Source organism: Micrasema longulum, unplaced genomic scaffold (genome assembly GCF_059751315.1).
Source record: "Micrasema longulum isolate JH-2025_06_02 unplaced genomic scaffold, ASM5975131v1 h1tg000487l, whole genome shotgun sequence".
Lineage (NCBI taxonomy): Eukaryota > Metazoa > Arthropoda > Insecta > Trichoptera > Brachycentridae > Micrasema > Micrasema longulum.
The window spans coordinates 1,932,321-1,950,174 of record NW_028277684.1 but is presented as its reverse complement, the minus strand read 5'-3'; the positions used below and the strand labels follow the sequence as shown (position 1 = coordinate 1,950,174).

General features: G+C 33.1%; 1 protein-coding gene across 4 annotated transcripts in view; it reads right to left on the bottom strand.

Annotated features, from left to right (window-relative positions):
* LOC148281212 (kelch-like protein 10) overlaps positions 1-12,619 on the bottom strand; it is a 34,482-nt gene extending 21,863 nt beyond the window's left edge. For all 4 annotated transcript variants that reach the window (XM_088227056.1, XM_088227057.1, XM_088227058.1 and 1 more), the window contains exons 1-4: positions 12,406-12,619; positions 8,741-8,974; positions 5,121-5,372; positions 2,590-2,854 (exon numbers count right to left, since the gene is read on the bottom strand). In XM_088227056.1, coding sequence (XP_088083182.1) covers positions 2,590-2,854; positions 5,121-5,372; positions 8,741-8,955 — 732 coding nt within the window. In that variant the 5' untranslated portion in view covers positions 8,956-8,974; positions 12,406-12,619. The remainder of the gene's footprint in view (positions 1-2,589; positions 2,855-5,120; positions 5,373-8,740; positions 8,975-12,405) is intronic.
* Between the last annotated feature and the right edge of the window lie 5,235 nt (positions 12,620-17,854).

Here is a 17,854-nt window from a genome sequence, read left to right as displayed (position 1 = left end):
CCCACCGTCATCTGACATACTATCGTATATTATATTTCCTGTGAACCATCTATAATCAAAACATTCTAATTTCTGATTACATTACGGAAGTCAGATTGCTGACAGTCGGGGAAATAGAAAATGACCTCAATTTCCCACTAGGAAATAAAGAGAACACTGTGGATAACTACCATATAAGCAGTAGCAACCTAGAATACCCTCACATAGTTCAGTCAGTTAATAACTTAGTAAAATACAGTAACTCTCGCGCTCCATTACCGATCCAGTATATTATTCAACTTGAATTAATAATCATCGAAGCATAACGTCGCGTCGTTTTTATCTGTCATCTCCAACTAATGGAGGAGCTTCCTGCATCTACTAGCGTAAAATCCTAGATGTGTAATAGTAATACCTAATAATATCATCTTTTTACCCAATAATGATATCTTCAAGTTTAAAAGTACCGATGAATCCAAAAAAGGGAAACTTATATTGACCATAATCTCCAGAAATAATTTTGAAGCTATAAAGTATTACAAATAAACGTGTAGGTCTGTTTTTAGAAATATCCTCAAATCCAACAAAAATAAATAATACCCGAGTGTTCAACAAATTAAATTTTAAATAAGATTACGGATGCATGTTTATAAAATAGCGATGACGTCACATTTTGTGCGGTTTTAAATTACTATTAAATTAAGCAATTTAGAATGTTTGTTAGCCATGAAGGTTACAGATGAGTTTGTTGCAATGAAAAAACAAGTGTAAATAAAATCCAGTCAAAACGAGCCCTTATTATTATTTTTGTCATTATGGATAACTTATACAGCGCCATTTTTGTAATATAATACCTCAAGGGCGCTTAACAAAGTGATTCTGTAGATAAATAAATTTAATTGGTGCTTTTAAATTTGTAATTTAATTTACAAAAAAAAGGAAAATGTCATTAAATGCTACGGATTTATTCAAATAATACTTAAAGGTCAGATATTAGAAACACCAGTTCGCAAATTCCATCATAAGCAATATTATTGATAAATTAACTGTTAATTCTATACGGATAGTTGAGTAATATCTGGTGATTAAAATCTTAAATCTCATGAATAATAAATGCAGGAACTTAGATAAAAACGTACTAAAATATCTTTTTTGTCAATAAAATATTCCATTTCATGTATGGCGGTTTAACTTGATTTAACTCTATTTTTTTTATTGTCCCTTTCACTATAAGTTTGGCAAATTATATAGAGAGCCTTTGTTGTGTATTCGTATTTTCATATTCATCCTCATGTCCATATTGCAAACAAAATGGTAGCAAAAACTGTATTTATCAAAACTTAGTTGTATCACAACATCCCATGTCCATTAAAGTAATTTTATTAACATAATAACATCAAATTAGATGATTACTATTTTATAATTTCTCGACTTCGACGCCCGAAGGGTAAATCCCATAATCATGCATGTAGCACCGCTTACTTAAAGGTTACTAACCCAGAGTTATAATGCGCCAAGCTATAGAGGAGCCCAAACGTAAGAAAACCATTCTATGACTTTTGGGTATAAAGTTAGCTACAGTTCGCAGCAAAACAATGGGCCGTACTCAGGTCGAGAATTGCCAAATGGATATTAATTTGCATTGTAAATACTTTCGAATATGTACCTGTGTATTTATTATTGCAGGGTTATTCCAATTTATTTTTTTATAATTCACCCATATTTATTTTATAAAACTGAAAATACTTGTTTGTGTTTATATTTTTATTTATTTATTCATTTTATTCACAATGTATTTATGTAATATTTATTGAGACATAAATCCCAACTCCATTGAACCAAAGTCCTGTGTTGAGTTTGTTTGTTGGTCCGTAGCATCTCCGAAATTGCGAGTCGTAGCGGCCTGAAATTTGGACACGTCATTTTAGATGCGATTTCAAGGTTAACGTTGCTATTTTTGAGTAAAATTTTAATCGACCTCTACTCGATAAAAATTTTAACTTTATATGGATGCCTAGTGCGGCCCTAAAATATAGCCCATAATCAACTGTTATTATCAACAGTTAACATACGTTGATTTACAAATTTATCTCCCAAATTGAGAAAAAATAGTATCTGAAGTAAATATGTTGATAAAAGGAAACTTTTTCAGCAATATAATACACGTGGACAATAAATGCCAAAAATCAATGTAAATCATGGGAAAATATTCGGAATCAATTACCTGTGAAAACTGTCTCCTTTAACACCTTTGACGCTCCTACTGCTGCAACCAAACATACTGCAATTCACCATAGTCGATTTTTATTTATTATATCGTAAATATCCAAGTTACTTACAAACAAAGCTAAGCACAGTTACAAAAGCATTCGATCGAAAACGTTTATGTTTATGTTGTCAAATAAAATAAAATGGTCACCAATTGGTAGCTAACCAACATCGCTTGCGTTCCATGAAACATAGTGATAGGGCTTCTCAATAGGTTCACGCATTATAACTCTGAGGTTATTAACTACATTAATTTAATAAAGTCACAGTAAATAATACGTAGGTACTACGTTTGACAATGATTGATACACAATATATCCGATAATGAGGACCTTTCTATACCTGCGAATCCAGCAAGCCGAGACGAATGTTGGCCATGAGCGACACGAGATGATGACGCCGACCGCGCGGGTCGTGCTGTACCCAGCGCAGGGCGGCGTCCCACACCGCCTCCTCGCTGCGCGCGTTCAGCTCGTCCTCCGCCAGCAGCGTGCACACCTCGTCCGCCGGCAGCTTCACGAACTGCGCGCACGTGGCTCCCACCTCCACGAAATGGCGCAGCGCGTGGCGGCGAGCGTCGCGCTCCAGCTCCCGACAGCAGTACTGCCTGAGGCAAATAAGATCGTGTAGGTGTCGAACGTTTAAAGATCTAAATTTTATTGCAACAGAGAGGGAAAACATTTTCGGAAGGGAAACATGGAAGTCTAGGTATTTACAGGTCATGACCTGTCATTGGCTGGTTTAACTGGCCACTGTTTTCAGGTGTTGCCTAATAGGTAAAATAATTTAAATTAATTAACATTTCAGGTCTTTTAATTCACAAATACTGTTTTAAAGACCGTGGGTCTTCCTATCAGTTTTGCTAATAATAAATGTGTTTTTTTTGTCAATGAAAAAAATATCTTTAAAAAAAATAATTTTTAAAAATTCAACAGATGGAAAACTCGAGGAAATGTTCATGTTAAAATAAAAGCAGAATAGTGAATCTTCCATATCCCTTCTCAAAAATGATTTCCCTCTCTGCTGCTATAAAATTTAGATCCTAATAATTCCCTAGGGAGTGAAAAATCCAGCCTGTCTATATACATTTGGACACATTTAAAACATTGTCGAATATATTGATGAAATATGAATGATTTTATTGATTGAGTTAAACGCTTAAGAGTAAAAGTAAAAATTCTAGTCTATAAAAAAAATTACAATCTTTTTTGTAGACTAGAATTACGTACAAGGGGAAACCAATAATAGTATTTCAATAAACCCCTTTGTCGCACTCGACATAGGAACTGCATTATTGAACAACAATAAATCTGCCGTGCAATACCTAAATCGCCGTAACTCGAAAAATCCAATTTCGAGAAAAACACAAAAAACTTTTCAAATAAATAAATCGCAATTATAATGATTAAAACCTAATTCTTAAACGATTTCATCATAAGGTTAAATGATGACGATTAATGAGGAACTTCAGCCCTACGGTAAATTGGATTCAAAAAATGTTTTCTTACGCGGGGTAAAAATTAAAGCATTAAATTGTAATGCAAAGTTTCTTGAAAATGTACAGAAAAAATAATAAAAAATATTTTGATAAAAACGCACTACTTTAAATGACGTCACTGGTTCACGTGAATCAACCTATGACCTGAGAGGTATGTAAGATTTCCGGTCTGCTTGTCGCTTCTGGACCAACAGGAAGAACTGAATGAGAATAAGCGGAAATGAACCTCTGACGTTAAACGCGGAGTTATTTCAGAAATTCAAAACTTTGAAAAATCGTAGCGCCGATAATACGATATATAATTTTTTTTTAAAAAGACTTAGACTTAGACTTTTTTTACTTAGTTTAAACAGTCTATTAACAAATAAAAAAAATTAAAAAAACCACTGAACTTCCTCATAGTAAGAAAAAAAACAATTTAAAAAAAAGGGTTTTCAAATTCGCATCAGTTACTGCAGACAAAAAGTTGTCTAAAACTAGTAAGTATGCAGTGTTAAAAAGTAGGACCACAAAAAAGGTACTTTTTATAATTATTATTACATCCTAAAATGCAATATTTCGCGTTTTAGTTGGTTTTTGGCGAAAACTGATACTTTTTTTGAGTGCAAGTAGTTTGAATTAAACCGGTTATTTTATTGTAAAAAGCTTTTGTTTATTTAATAAATTATAATATAATCTAGAAAAAACTAAGAAAACAGGTGGCTTTTATTTTTACAAATAAAAAATTCAACATAATCAAGCTAAAAACATTTTTTTAAAACCCCATTTCCGTTAGCATTTAAATCTATTGTGGGCTAAAAACTTAATGTTACTGCATGGATAGGCATTTAATTTATAACCTTCCAGTTGTAGCAAAAAAAGAGTTGAATTCACTTATGGCTAATTAAATGCTGATTACGAATCAATAAATAACTCAAAAACGACCAAATGTGAGTTGCGGCGCGGCGGTTCAAGATTGTGCCCGGCAGAAAAGCAACACCAGAGCAGCTCGAAATTCTCCATTAGGAAGAGCAATCAGGTTTTTTTTAAATAAGGACTTGTACGATTTGGACTTGTTTAACGACTCAGCTCTCCGCTACAAACGGAAGCTGAGTCTTGTAGACATTAATAATATTTGGCCTCAAATCTACTCCCATAATACACATAATATAGAAACCACATCCTCACATGTATATACCACACTCCAAACTCCCAAAACAATAACAACACTAATACAAATAAAATCATCATATCTTCATATTATGCCACGGTGTGCACAACAAGTATACAGTTAATCATCAAGGTGAATAGACCAGCTTTAGAAATTGGCTCCATCTGTGATGTGTCAAAAACGGAAAAAATAGCGGTTTCGCCAGTTATTAAAAAAAACTCAAACCTTGCAAAGAGCATGGTACTCAGGCAGTTGTCTGGTTTCAGAGCCGCCCTGAGGTAGTCGCAACATAGCTGGAGCACGTCCAAGAAGCAGAGGTAGTCCGCCGCCACTAACAGACCGTGCACGTTCGTCTGCGTGATGGTTACCTTGCGGACGTAGGCGTACTCTATGAGGAGTTGCAGCATCTCAGACGACACGCCCTCGATGGTCACATCGCTCTTCTCCCGAGAATGGAGTGTGGTCGTGAACAGGGCGCTTCAATAAAAAACAATCTGTATTATTTATTTAAGTGGTGGACAACTGAGCGCATTCGTAAACTGGCACACGTACACCATTTAATTTGTCAAAACTTTCAGCTTTTATTGTTGCAAAACAATTTTAGTATATGTATTTGCTGCCGAAAACAATACGAACGAAAACTGAAAACAATGGCAACGCTGACAAAATCGAATGAGCCACTGTCATTCTTTAGCTTCAAATGACCAAGTCAATGGACTACTACATTGAAGGTATAACAAATTTGTCTACCACCCACTGTTCTATGTTTCACTTCCATACATAAATGTTGACTAAAACTCCGCTGTGCACTGCTAAATGCCAGTCTAGCATCGACTGACATTTTGCTGCTTCAATTCAAAAGGGCCACAAATAGAAATTTGCCTTTTTTCAGTAAAGCTAATCAAAAGATTTTGCCTTTTTTTATTATCTGACTTTCATATTTATGTTTTTAATATCTTTCGATGCGCTTTTTAAAGCTGTATCTACTTAGATAAATATGGAGTTTTGTGCTAACTAAACGCTTCAGAAATGGCTATTTCAACACTGAGGTCAGAGTGCGTGACGGAAGACCAAAACCGATGATACACAAGATCAACTTGCAGAGGCATTAAACACGACTCGACAAGATATTTCCAAACGTTTGCATTCTATGGGAAAAGTTCAAAAGGAAGGAAAATGGGTGCCGCATGAGTTGACTGAGAGACACATGGAAAATTGAAGAGCCAGCACTGAAATTTTGCTTTTGCGGCATGAAAGAAAGAGTTTTCTGCATATTATTATTACTGACGATGAAAAGTTGATATATTTCGAGAATCCTAAATGCAAAAAAAATCGTGGCTTTCACATGGCGAACCATCAACATCGATGGCACGGCCAAATTGCTTTGGGTAGAATACAATTTTGTGCGTTTGGTGGAGCCAGAAAGAAATCGTGTACTATCAGCTGCTGAAAAGGGGCAAAAATATCAATGGACATCGCAATCGACAACAACTAATCAATTACGAATCGGCCAAAATGTGACACGAGACATAAACGAGTGATATTGCAGCACGACAACGCTCCGTGCAATCGCGTTTCCATCGTCCAGGACACCATCAAAATACTGAAATGAGATCTGCTTCCACTTCCACCGTATTTATCAGATCTGGCCCCTTCTAATTATCATCTGTTCCGGTCGATGGCCTATGGATTAGCAGGGCTACACTTGGCCAATTTCGAAGAAGTACAAAATTGGTTGGATGAATGGTTTCGGTCCAAAGACGTATAATTTTATCGTCACGGTATTCATGTATTGCCAGTGAGATGATACAAATGTAAAATTAGTAAGGAGCGATACTTTGAATAAACAAAATTTTGTATTTCTCTGAAAAATTTGCAATTTCTTATTGATAAAAAAAACCCGGAAACTTAATTACGCACTGAGTATAATGCAAAATCCATGGGATTTTTTTTCTTATAGAAATATATGACCGATTTAAATCTCAAATTTTGGGGCTTTCGGTTTGTAGTCCTATTGAATTGAAGCAGCGATATGTTAATTAGCAATTACTGTGCTTAGAGCGCCACTCATTTTGTTGCTCGCAGTCAGTCTTTTTTCAACATCTTTTTCTACTCCCCCGTCTCTTGAAAATATGCTTCCTAGATAAGACAAAGGTTACTAATCCTCCCGTGTCCTATTGTATCTATCTATCATTCCAGCGTAGTACCTACAGAAAATATGCTTCCTAGATAAGACAAAGGTTACTAATCCTCCCGTGTCCTATTGTATCTATCTATCATTCCAGCGCAGTACCTACAGAAAATATGCTTCCTAGATAAGACAAAGGTTACTAATCCTCCCGTGTCCTATTGTATCTATCTATCACTCCAGCGCAGTACCTACAGAAAATATGCTTCCTAGATAAGACAAAGGTTACTAATCCTCCCGTGTCCTATTGTATCTATCTATCATTCCAGCGCAGTACCTACAGAAAATATGCTTCCTAGATAAGACAAAGGTTACTAATCCTCCCGTGTCCTATTGTATCTATCTATCATTCCAGCGCAGTACCTACAGAAAATATGCTTCCTAGATAAGACAAAGGTTACTAATCCTCCCGTGTCCTATTGTATCTATCTATCATTCCAGCGCAGTACCTACAGAAAATATGCTTCCTAGATAAGACAAAGGTTACTAATCCTCCCGTGTCCTATTGTATCTATCTATCATTCCAGCGCAGTACCTACAGAAAATATGCTTCCTAGATAAGACAAAGGTTACTAATCCTCCCGTGTCCTATTGTATCTATCTATCATTCCAGCGCAGTACCTACAGAAAATATGCTTCCTAGATAAGACAAAGGTTACTAATCCTCCCGTGTCCTATTGTATCTATCTATCATTCCAGCGCAGTACCTACAGAAAATATGCTTCCTAGATAAGACAAAGGTTACTAATCCTCCCGAGTCCTATTGTATCTATCTATCATTCCAGCGCAGTACCTACAGAAAATATGCTTCCTAGATAAGACAAAGGTTACTAATCCTCCCGTGTCCTATTGTATCTATCTATCATTCCAGCGCAGTACCTACAGAAAATATGCTTCCTAGATAAGACAAAGGTTACTAATCCTCCCGTGTCCTATTGTATCTATCTATCATTCCAGCGCAGTACCTACAGAAAATATGCTTCCTAGATAAGACAAAGGTTACTAATCCTCCCGTGTCCTATTGTATCTATCTATCATTCCAGCGCAGTACCTACAGAAAATATGCTTCCTAGATAAGACAAAGGTTACTAATCCTCCCGTGTCCTATTGTATCTATCTATCATTCCAGCGCAGTACCTACAGAAAATATGCTTCCTAGATAAGACAAAGGTTACTAATCCTCCCGTGTCCTATTGTATCTATCTATCATTCCAGCGCAGTACCTACAGAAAATATGCTTCCTAGATAAGACAAAGGTTACTAATCCTCCCGTGTCCTATTGTATCTATCTATCATTCCAGCGCAGTACCTACAGAAAATATGCTTCCTAGATAAGACAAAGGTTACTAATCCTCCCGAGTCCTATTGTATCTATCTATCATTCCAGCGCAGTACCTACAGAAAATATGCTTCCTAGATAAGACAAAGGTTACTAATCCTCCCGTGTCCTATTGTATCTATCTATCATTCCAGCGCAGTACCTACAGAAAATATGCTTCCTAGATAAGACAAAGGTTACTAATCCTCCCGTGTCCTATTGTATCTATCTATCATTCCAGCGCAGTACCTACAGAAAATATGCTTCCTAGATAAGACAAAGGTTACTAATCCTCCCGTGTCCTATTGTATCTATCTATCATTCCAGCGTAGTACCTACAGAAAATATGAACTGGATGCCGACAGGATGGCCCTGTGCACAGGGCAGGCGACGCCGTCCTGCGCGCGAACCACCGCGTCACACAGCAACTGGTGCTGGCGGAGTCTCTGCAGCGCCTGGAGGGACTGCACGGCCATGCACCCCGCCCCGGCCGACACGTTGTCGTCCGACTCGGGGGCGGGCTCCGTTTCAGCGACCTCTTCTGGCTCTCCCATCACCTCCCACGGTCTCCACCTAAGAGAACATTAACGTATATTATTTATATTTTTTATTATTTGATTTTAAAATTATACAACAACCCTTCCGGAATATTATTAAATAGTAGAAACTACTGTAGAAATTAAATATTTACAACCGGAATATTATTATTTCCAAAGGATAAAGAAAACATGATTTAAACTAAAATATTTTAACTATCTTAATTTTTCTAAACGATTATTATTGAAGACATAATTTATCCTAGGATTTGATAAAAATACCTTAAAATTTGTGTCACTGAAAACGTTTCTACTTTTTTTTTTAAAACAAAAAAGGAAAATTTTGCTTCAACCGGTTTTGTATTTAAAGATTAGAACAAATTTATTTAACTACTTGTCTTTATATTAATAACAATCATAATAATAATCACGGTTTATTAACAAAAATTACAATTTCTTTATCTACTACATGTTTAAGGTAATAGATTTCTCTGGATTATGTCTAACTAGGTAACAAATAATAATTTACCTAAAATTAGGCCAAAACTTCAAGAGGCGAAATTTGTCGGTAGAACAATAATCATGTTTTACTTACATATTTTTTTTTTTTATCAGAAATACATTAGAAAATTATATAATTAATTTATATTAATTACTTTATTTTGATAGAAATGGCAAAATTGTATGATTTCCTTACTTTTTATCAAACTACAGCTTGAATGCATCCTAAATTGGCACAATCATTAATTTATTACAATCATCACCGTATCATCAGACACTGTAAGTACGTGTGTATGAAGACATATTGAAATCAAAGATGTCGTAAAATCTGATATTAACAAAGTTTAAAATAATGCACATGCCACATGCCCAATGCCCACATGTTCTTGTTTTTTATTAAATTGTCAAAACACTGATTTATGTGTTTCAAAAGCACTCGAGGGTTAATGAGATAGATTTTATATTTATAAATTACGTATCCTTAATCAAAACATCTCAGCTGTGTGAATTTTCATGGGAAACGTCCGTGGGGTCAGACACTCATACATGTGTTGTTATAATTGCAAAACAACTTTAGTAAATAATAATTGCTGAAAATTAATAACAGTAAAAAAAAACATCATCATCATTCCCTTTCCGCACCTAATGGTGCATTGGGCACTGCATTGGTACACCAATCGAAGCGTATCTTGATATTTTTTTGTTGCATGAAGGTAAGATTATCAGTCTTACGCCGCGGGTACTTTTCCAGGGACTAAAAACACGCTTTTCCAATAAATATTTCATTTCGACCACGACAAATCAAATTAAAAAAATCAAATGACAGAATTAAAGTTGATATTTTCAACTCGGATCTGGTGTTCTAAATTATTAAGTTATCTCAACTTAACTTAACTTGGGAAACTTATTTTGTAGTACCTTTTTAATGTTTTTGTAAGTTTTGGATATTAAAAATTTGTCTTATGAAACATTTTGCTGTTCAATATCAAAATTTAAAGAAAGGCTTTTTTACTATTAATGGTAAAATAATTTATTAGATTACTTAGCCATTTTCTGTTCGCCTCTCATGTCTCATTTAAATGTTTTTTGTCATTTGTATGTCAGTATTTTTTTATTTTGCATAGTATCTACATCAATTTGCAGTTCAAAAATATAGATGTAAACATGCTTATGTTTTAATTTTAAAACAGTTTTTAATTTCGCTGAGGGCGTTTCAAACATACAAACACCCTCTAGAAATATTATATAGAAATATAAACCAATAAATATATTTATAAAAGTAAATTAAGCGAATAAAAAGTAATTAAAAAAAGAATGACCACTTAAAAATATGGAATAAAATATACTTGTGTTCTACTGGTCAGCGCGTTTGCCTTATATGCAAGATTTCGTGGGTTTGATAATTTCATTTTTAAGTGTTTTCACACCTCTAGATAAATATTATATACCCTGGACTGACACTCGAAGCGCAAAACTTATATTTTACCTTATTGTAACAAAAAATTGAGATATGTAGCGCAGTGCTTACTTATTCATTGAAATGTTTGATAAAACTTAACCAAAATAACAAAAAAAAAATCGACGCTATTTATTCTGATTTTAGTTACGTACATACTCTTAAAAAAGTTTTTTTTTGTATCAAGAATATCCATCAAATTAAAATACGAATATTGGTGGAACACGTGCATACATTGTGTTTACCTTATTTGCATATAACGATGCACAGGGTACGGCATTTATACACCAATAATTCAAGCAAATAATTTTTTTAATTAAGTTTTTGTTGTACGACAAGAAGATGAATCGTATAATTTAGACATAGAATTAAGAATAGTCCAGAAAGAGCGTAGAATCATATTTGAATACATAGGACTGTGTTCAATAATTCCCCCACTATGCCCCACTTTCGCCGCGCGCATTCGTGATGTCGCCGCTTAATGTTGCACTATGGGAAAAAATATAATTATAACACAAATGTAAGGTAAAAAAAAGCAATCTGTTAATTTCTCTAAAATTTTATTGTGCACGCTAAAATATTGATTGACACAACAGATTAGATAAGTAAAGCGCCATTTAATAAGAGTAATTGAATTAATGAACTTTAAGCTTAAAATATAAAACAAATTGTATTTTATATTAAACGGATATTTTTAAATCATGTTAAATAAAATTTGATGTTTTAAAGATAATGTCGGTCAAATGTCCACCACAGAGTTGTTTAATCCGAGATCAAATTTTCATTAGTTCTCTCATTAGATGAGTTAACTAGGGTAAACAAATTTACTACCCTGGCAACACTAAGAAATGTTTATTTTGTTTCTTCGACAATCTGACAGATAGAAAAATAATTCATTTTTTAAGTAATGTATTTGCTACTTAAACATTCGTTTGCTAATTACACATGAAATTTGATACCATCCTGTTTTTTTAAGATCCTAGCAGTATTTCTACACTTTAAAAGGACACGACACGGCATAGTTAAATTCAAATCAGGAGTTGCGTACTAAGCGACGTCTACAAAGAAACTAATGGGTCAAAACGTAAATCTGCTCATTTATGAGTCACCTTCTGTTTGATGTGCGTATGCGGTTTCTGGACTATTCTTAATTCTATGAATTTAGATTTCAGTCAAGGAAAATAAATTAACTGAATGGATTATGGGTAAACGAGCATAATACCCCGAGGTGAATAAAAAAAAATATTTTAAAAATTATGCATTCTCGTTATTTTATATCTTGTATTCATTTTATTAAATGTATAATTTTTATAATTGGCCAACTATTTCAGCGTTCACAATAAATGAAGAATGTTAGGATTTAACTACATAATCAAAGGATTGAGCACTTAATGAATCATAACTAAAAGAATACAAAACATATGAAAATTAAAATACAATCCTAATTTTCTTTACTTTAATGAATTCATTGTGCAAAAATTGTACATAAATTATTAGTGAATGACACTTACGTTCCTGTGTTTTTGAATTATTGACAACTTTTTGGGGTTAAATAAAAAATTTGGGAGATATATTTTCACATATAATGATTTCACTGTTAGTAACACAATAATTATGATTTTGTAACGCGATATAATTTATAAGTTTCTTAAGTATTTGCCAAAACAACGGTGTAAAAAATACTTTTTAAAAATGTCCTAACAACTGATTAAAAAAATGTCCTAACAATTGATGAACGCCAATCATTGTAAAATACTTGATTTATAATTTAGAACACAGATTCTTGCACAAATAAAATGTAGGTACCGAAATTAAAAGAAAAAAGTTCTTACCTATTTAATTAATTAAAAAAAACTTTTTACCGCCGCGCCGCAACATCCGATGATTATAAAAATAATATTGACTATGTGAATATTGTTTTTTTATCATACTTGTATAATGTAAACAACATTTTTTGAAAATCTAAATATATTCAAACAAGCTCTATATTTAAATAACTCACTCACAGAAAATAAGAATTAAATTGGGGTAGAGTGGAGTTCGAACTTCAGACCTCTGATCCGTGAGTCCGCAACACTAGCCATGGGACCACAACCCGTTTCAATATTTAATTAAGTATTTATGTTTTTTTTATTAAGATTTTGTTAGTGCTTATTTGAACTCTTTTAAAACGTTGTACTATTTAATTATTTACAACTGGATAAATATTTATTTACGACCTGTCATTATCTAGTAGGAGGTGGACTCACCATTTTGCCTGCGTTTAAACATCCAGATATCTTCAATTTAATTGAAATTTCACCTGCAAATTAAAAAAAAATGTTTTAATATTAAAAGCATTACATTTGTGATTTTCTTTGCTAAATAATTTAACAAGGATTTTATTTTGTGTAAATTAAAATAAATAATCCAATCAGTTTCGGAAAAGGACTGTAAAAATGTCAAGGTGTAAAAATAAACTAAACTCATTTTACCAATCTTATAAAAGCTTTACTCTATAATTATTTACTGAATTTGAACTTTATAAATTATTACTAAAGATTTTGGTTTTTCTGATCATGTCACGTCTTCCTTGGTCGTCCTCGTCCCACGTTACCGTCGACTTTATCTTTTCTAGTTTACCTTCTAATTATTTATGGTATATTTTTTTATTTATATTTATGCTTCAATTATTATAATTATCGGTATTTTTACTATTATTTTAATTTTTAAGCATCATTTAATGAAAAAAAAACACGTGTAAAAAAGAAGGTCCTGCCTAAACACAGGAATTTCCTAGCTAGTCGGGACATGAAACAAAGAACCTCTAATCTCGATCATCAGTCCGTCATGACAACGCGGCCACGCGCCGTGATGGGTGTAATCTATTGTCCCGCGGACATAGCCCGTCTATCTCTGGGGCAATGTCTTGGCCTATTGTCCTGTCCTCTAAATTGCTGTTTACACGTGGACAAGAGGTCGGATCCACGGATATGAGAATATTGCATTGTCCTCGTGTAAACGCTACTTTAAACTGATCACCTTTCCTTCAATGTTACAAAAATGATCCAGATACGCTTGAATTGGATTAGTGGTACAGTACCCTATGCACCATAGGGTACAAATCGAGAAATGATGATGGTGAAATGTATCATGGTTTTCTATGAATTTTCATAATTATTGTTCGCAATAGTCCATCTGCCTTTAAACATAGTTTTGACTCATCACAATAAAATGTTAAGATTTCGAACTATGGTCGCAGATGTCGGAAGTCCGTATACAAAGATACTAATTAAAATACACAATGAAACCACCGACCGTACACTATGTGTAAATCACATCATTTCGTTAATAACGCTATTTTCCTGTTACAAATTCTTATGAAACTGGTTAGCGAATTCTCTGGAAAGCTCTGACTAAGGAGGATACCGCGAAAACCACATTATTTTTAACTATTTTAAACCCCTTGTAATAGTACATTTTTACTCCAAATATGTACATCCCTTCCTGGTTTAACGTCGTAACTTATAACTTTTTTAAAATTATACACGGCTTACCGCCTTTTATAGAAAACTTAAATATACCGACCTACATTTATGCAATATAATCTGATTACTTAAAATTACCAAATTCCCTAGTAGAATCATGACTTTCTTCAAAATGTTATCTAATGGGGGATAATGTTTATCAACATTCACAGGATTATCTAATGATTCAGTTACTTGCAAACATTTCTCGAAGTCAATTACAAGGTCAAAAGTGACCTAATTATAGTTTTTCCCGAGCTTAAGTTGCTTTAGCATATCAATACGACACAACCATGTTCAAGCCTTTGCACGAGGAGATGTGATATACTCAACCTCCTCTTGATTTTTTATTATTTTTTCACATTTTCATTTACAATTTATTTTTTTGCATTTGTTGAATTTTTTATTACATAATATGGCACTTTATTTATAAAAACCAAAAAAAATCACACAGGCATGGCCAGTTTGTGGGTAGGTATACTAAATCTAGAATACATTATGAAATCTATGGTGTAGATGCATATTTAAATATATTTTTAAAAACATGTAAAATAAAAAATTGAAAGTTGCATTAAGGTTTTTTTTCTTCTAAATATGAGTAAGTGGAAAATAAGAAATAGAAAAAATAAAAAAATAATGTAAAGCAAAAATTATTAAATTAAAGTTAGATAATTAAATTAGGAAAAAATACGAAAGCAATTAAAAAGTTTATCTGGAAAAGAATATATTGACCTTTATATTTCTGACCCAGTTTCTAAATGAATTATTAGAAGAAGAGGGGCTTAAATTATAATTTTCCGTCATGTCTTTAAAGTAGGAGTTATACAGTTTATGGGCAAGGACATTTGCATGCCTTTGTTTGAGTGTTGATTTACAAATAAATGGAATCTCCAACTCTTGATTTCTTCTTTAACTATGGCGGTTTGAGTTTTAAGAGAACAAGTGCGGACGATTTACAATGTATTTTAGACATTAGAGACAGTATATTTGTCCTACTTTCAGAACTTTCGCTCCTTGGAATGATTGGATGGAGATATATGTTTTATTCTTATTAAGCATAATGTTTATTTTTAGTTCTTGTACTATCATCGAAGGGTTAATATGGTTAATTTATGCTTTACCCCATTCAATAAATCCGTATGATAATTTTATACTGGTACTATGGTTTCTTTCAGATTTATATGATACCTATATTAAAGCTTACTCATTTGAAGCTATTGTACTATCCTACCATGTTTCTGTTTGAAATAAAAGGTAAGTATTGATATTTGAAATTTTTTACAAATATTATAATATAGTTGTAAAGCATCTTAATTTTTAGGCCATCTGTTCGATATAACTTTTGGAGTTCCCATATAATATATTTGATCCTTACGTTTTCTACTCTCTTCTAATCAAACACCTCACTATGCAATTGCTTCAAAAGATTTTGATGCATAACTGTGGAAGATCATTAGCTACTTTGAGATTTTCTGGAAAGAAACGCTTATTCATAAGTAGATTACGTGATTGTTTTTTTATTATTAAATATAACTTTAACGGGCTTTGGTCTATTACCATCATTATTTTCGATTATTATACATTTGAATGACTCGTTCAGTGATTCTTTCGAAAAGTCGGACTTACTATGCGTCACAAAATTTGTTGAAGTTACAGGTGATTTATTAGGCTTTACGTAGAGCGAACTTTCATTTGTTTCGATTTAAACTAGAAATTTTACGAAAGTAATCTTCTTCTTTAAGAAATGAAATTCCTTTAGACGTACACAACATTGGATTCCATCATCTTGGTGAATACAGTTACTGCATTTAGAGAAATCCATTATACACTCAGAGTAATAATGCGTGAACCTAACGAGAACCCCTATCACTATGTTTCATAGAACGCAGGCGATGTTTATTTGTTGGTTAGCAACCAATTGGTGGCCATTTTGTTTTATTTGACAACATAAACATAACGGTTCGATCGGATGCTTTTGTAGCTGTGCTTGGCTTTGTTTGTAAATAACTAGGATATTAACGCTATAATAAATAAAAATCGACTATGGTGAATTGCAGTATGTTTGGTTGCAGCAGTAGGAGTTTCAAAGGTGTTAAAAGAGTCAGTTTTAACAGTTAATTGATTCCGAATATTTTCCCATGATTTACATTGATTTTTGGCATTTATTGTCCCGACACGTGTATTATGTCGCTTAAAACCTTTCCTTATGGTATCGTATTTATTTCAGATTCTGTTTTCTCTTAATTTGGGAGATAAATTTGTGAATTAAAGTATTTTTACTGTTGATAATGACTGTTGATTATGAGCAATATGTCAGGGCCGCACTAGGTATCCATATAAAGTTTGTGCTTTTATAAAGTAGAGGTCGATTAAAATTTTACTCGAAAATAGCAATGTTAACCTTAAAATCGCATGTAAAATGACGTGTCCAAATTTCAGGCCGCTACGACTCGCCGTTTCGGAGATGTGATGGACAAACAAACACAGGACTTTGGTTCCATGGAAGTGGGATTTATGTCTCAATAAATGTAACATAAGTATATTGTGAATAAAATGAATAAATAAATAAAAAAATAAACCCACACATGTATTTTCAGTTTTATAAAATAAATATAGGCGAATTATAGAAAAATAAATTGGAATAACCCTGCAATAATAAATAAACACGTACATATTTAAAAGTATTAACACTGCAAATTAATTCCCATTTGGCAATTCTCGACCCGAGTACGGCCCATTGTTTTGCTGCGAACTGTAGCTAACTTAATACCCAATAGTCATAGAATGGTTTTCCTACGTTCGGGCTCCTCTATAGCTTAGCGCATTATTACTCTGAGATTATACATGTATTACAGATAATTGTAAAATAAAAATAATAGTATTATTGTAGTTTGTTTATGGTCATTCTTTTTATAAGACAGTTTGTTTATGCTTATTTAGTATCGCCTGTTTATGGATTGTCTATGTTTAAAAATAAACCAACAAGAGTGAGATGTCAAATGTCAAAACAACGCAAACAGTGCCCTGATATATGTATATACTCTAAGGCCCTGAAGAACTAATAAGTTACTCTTGTGACAATAATATTTTGACTATTAGGGTTAAAAAACTTGAATGTGTACTCACAGATATTAAATTTCTTGAAATTATATGTTCACTTGATAATTTATATACTGATGTTCAATTAAGTGGTATTATTGCTTAATACAATCTATTAATTTTAATTTATTTACAATATTTGTTTGCAAACAGATTTTACACGTCAGGTTAAAAGTAAGTATTATGTAGGTTAACTTGTAACTGTATCGTAGCTAACAATGTTTAAAAAAATACTTCAGTAAACATAATATATGTATTATAACATATCGTCGGGCCAATGCCAATGTCGCGAATCTGCAATTTTACCAGTTTTGCGTTAAATATACCACGACAGTTCATTTTAAACGGAGCACAC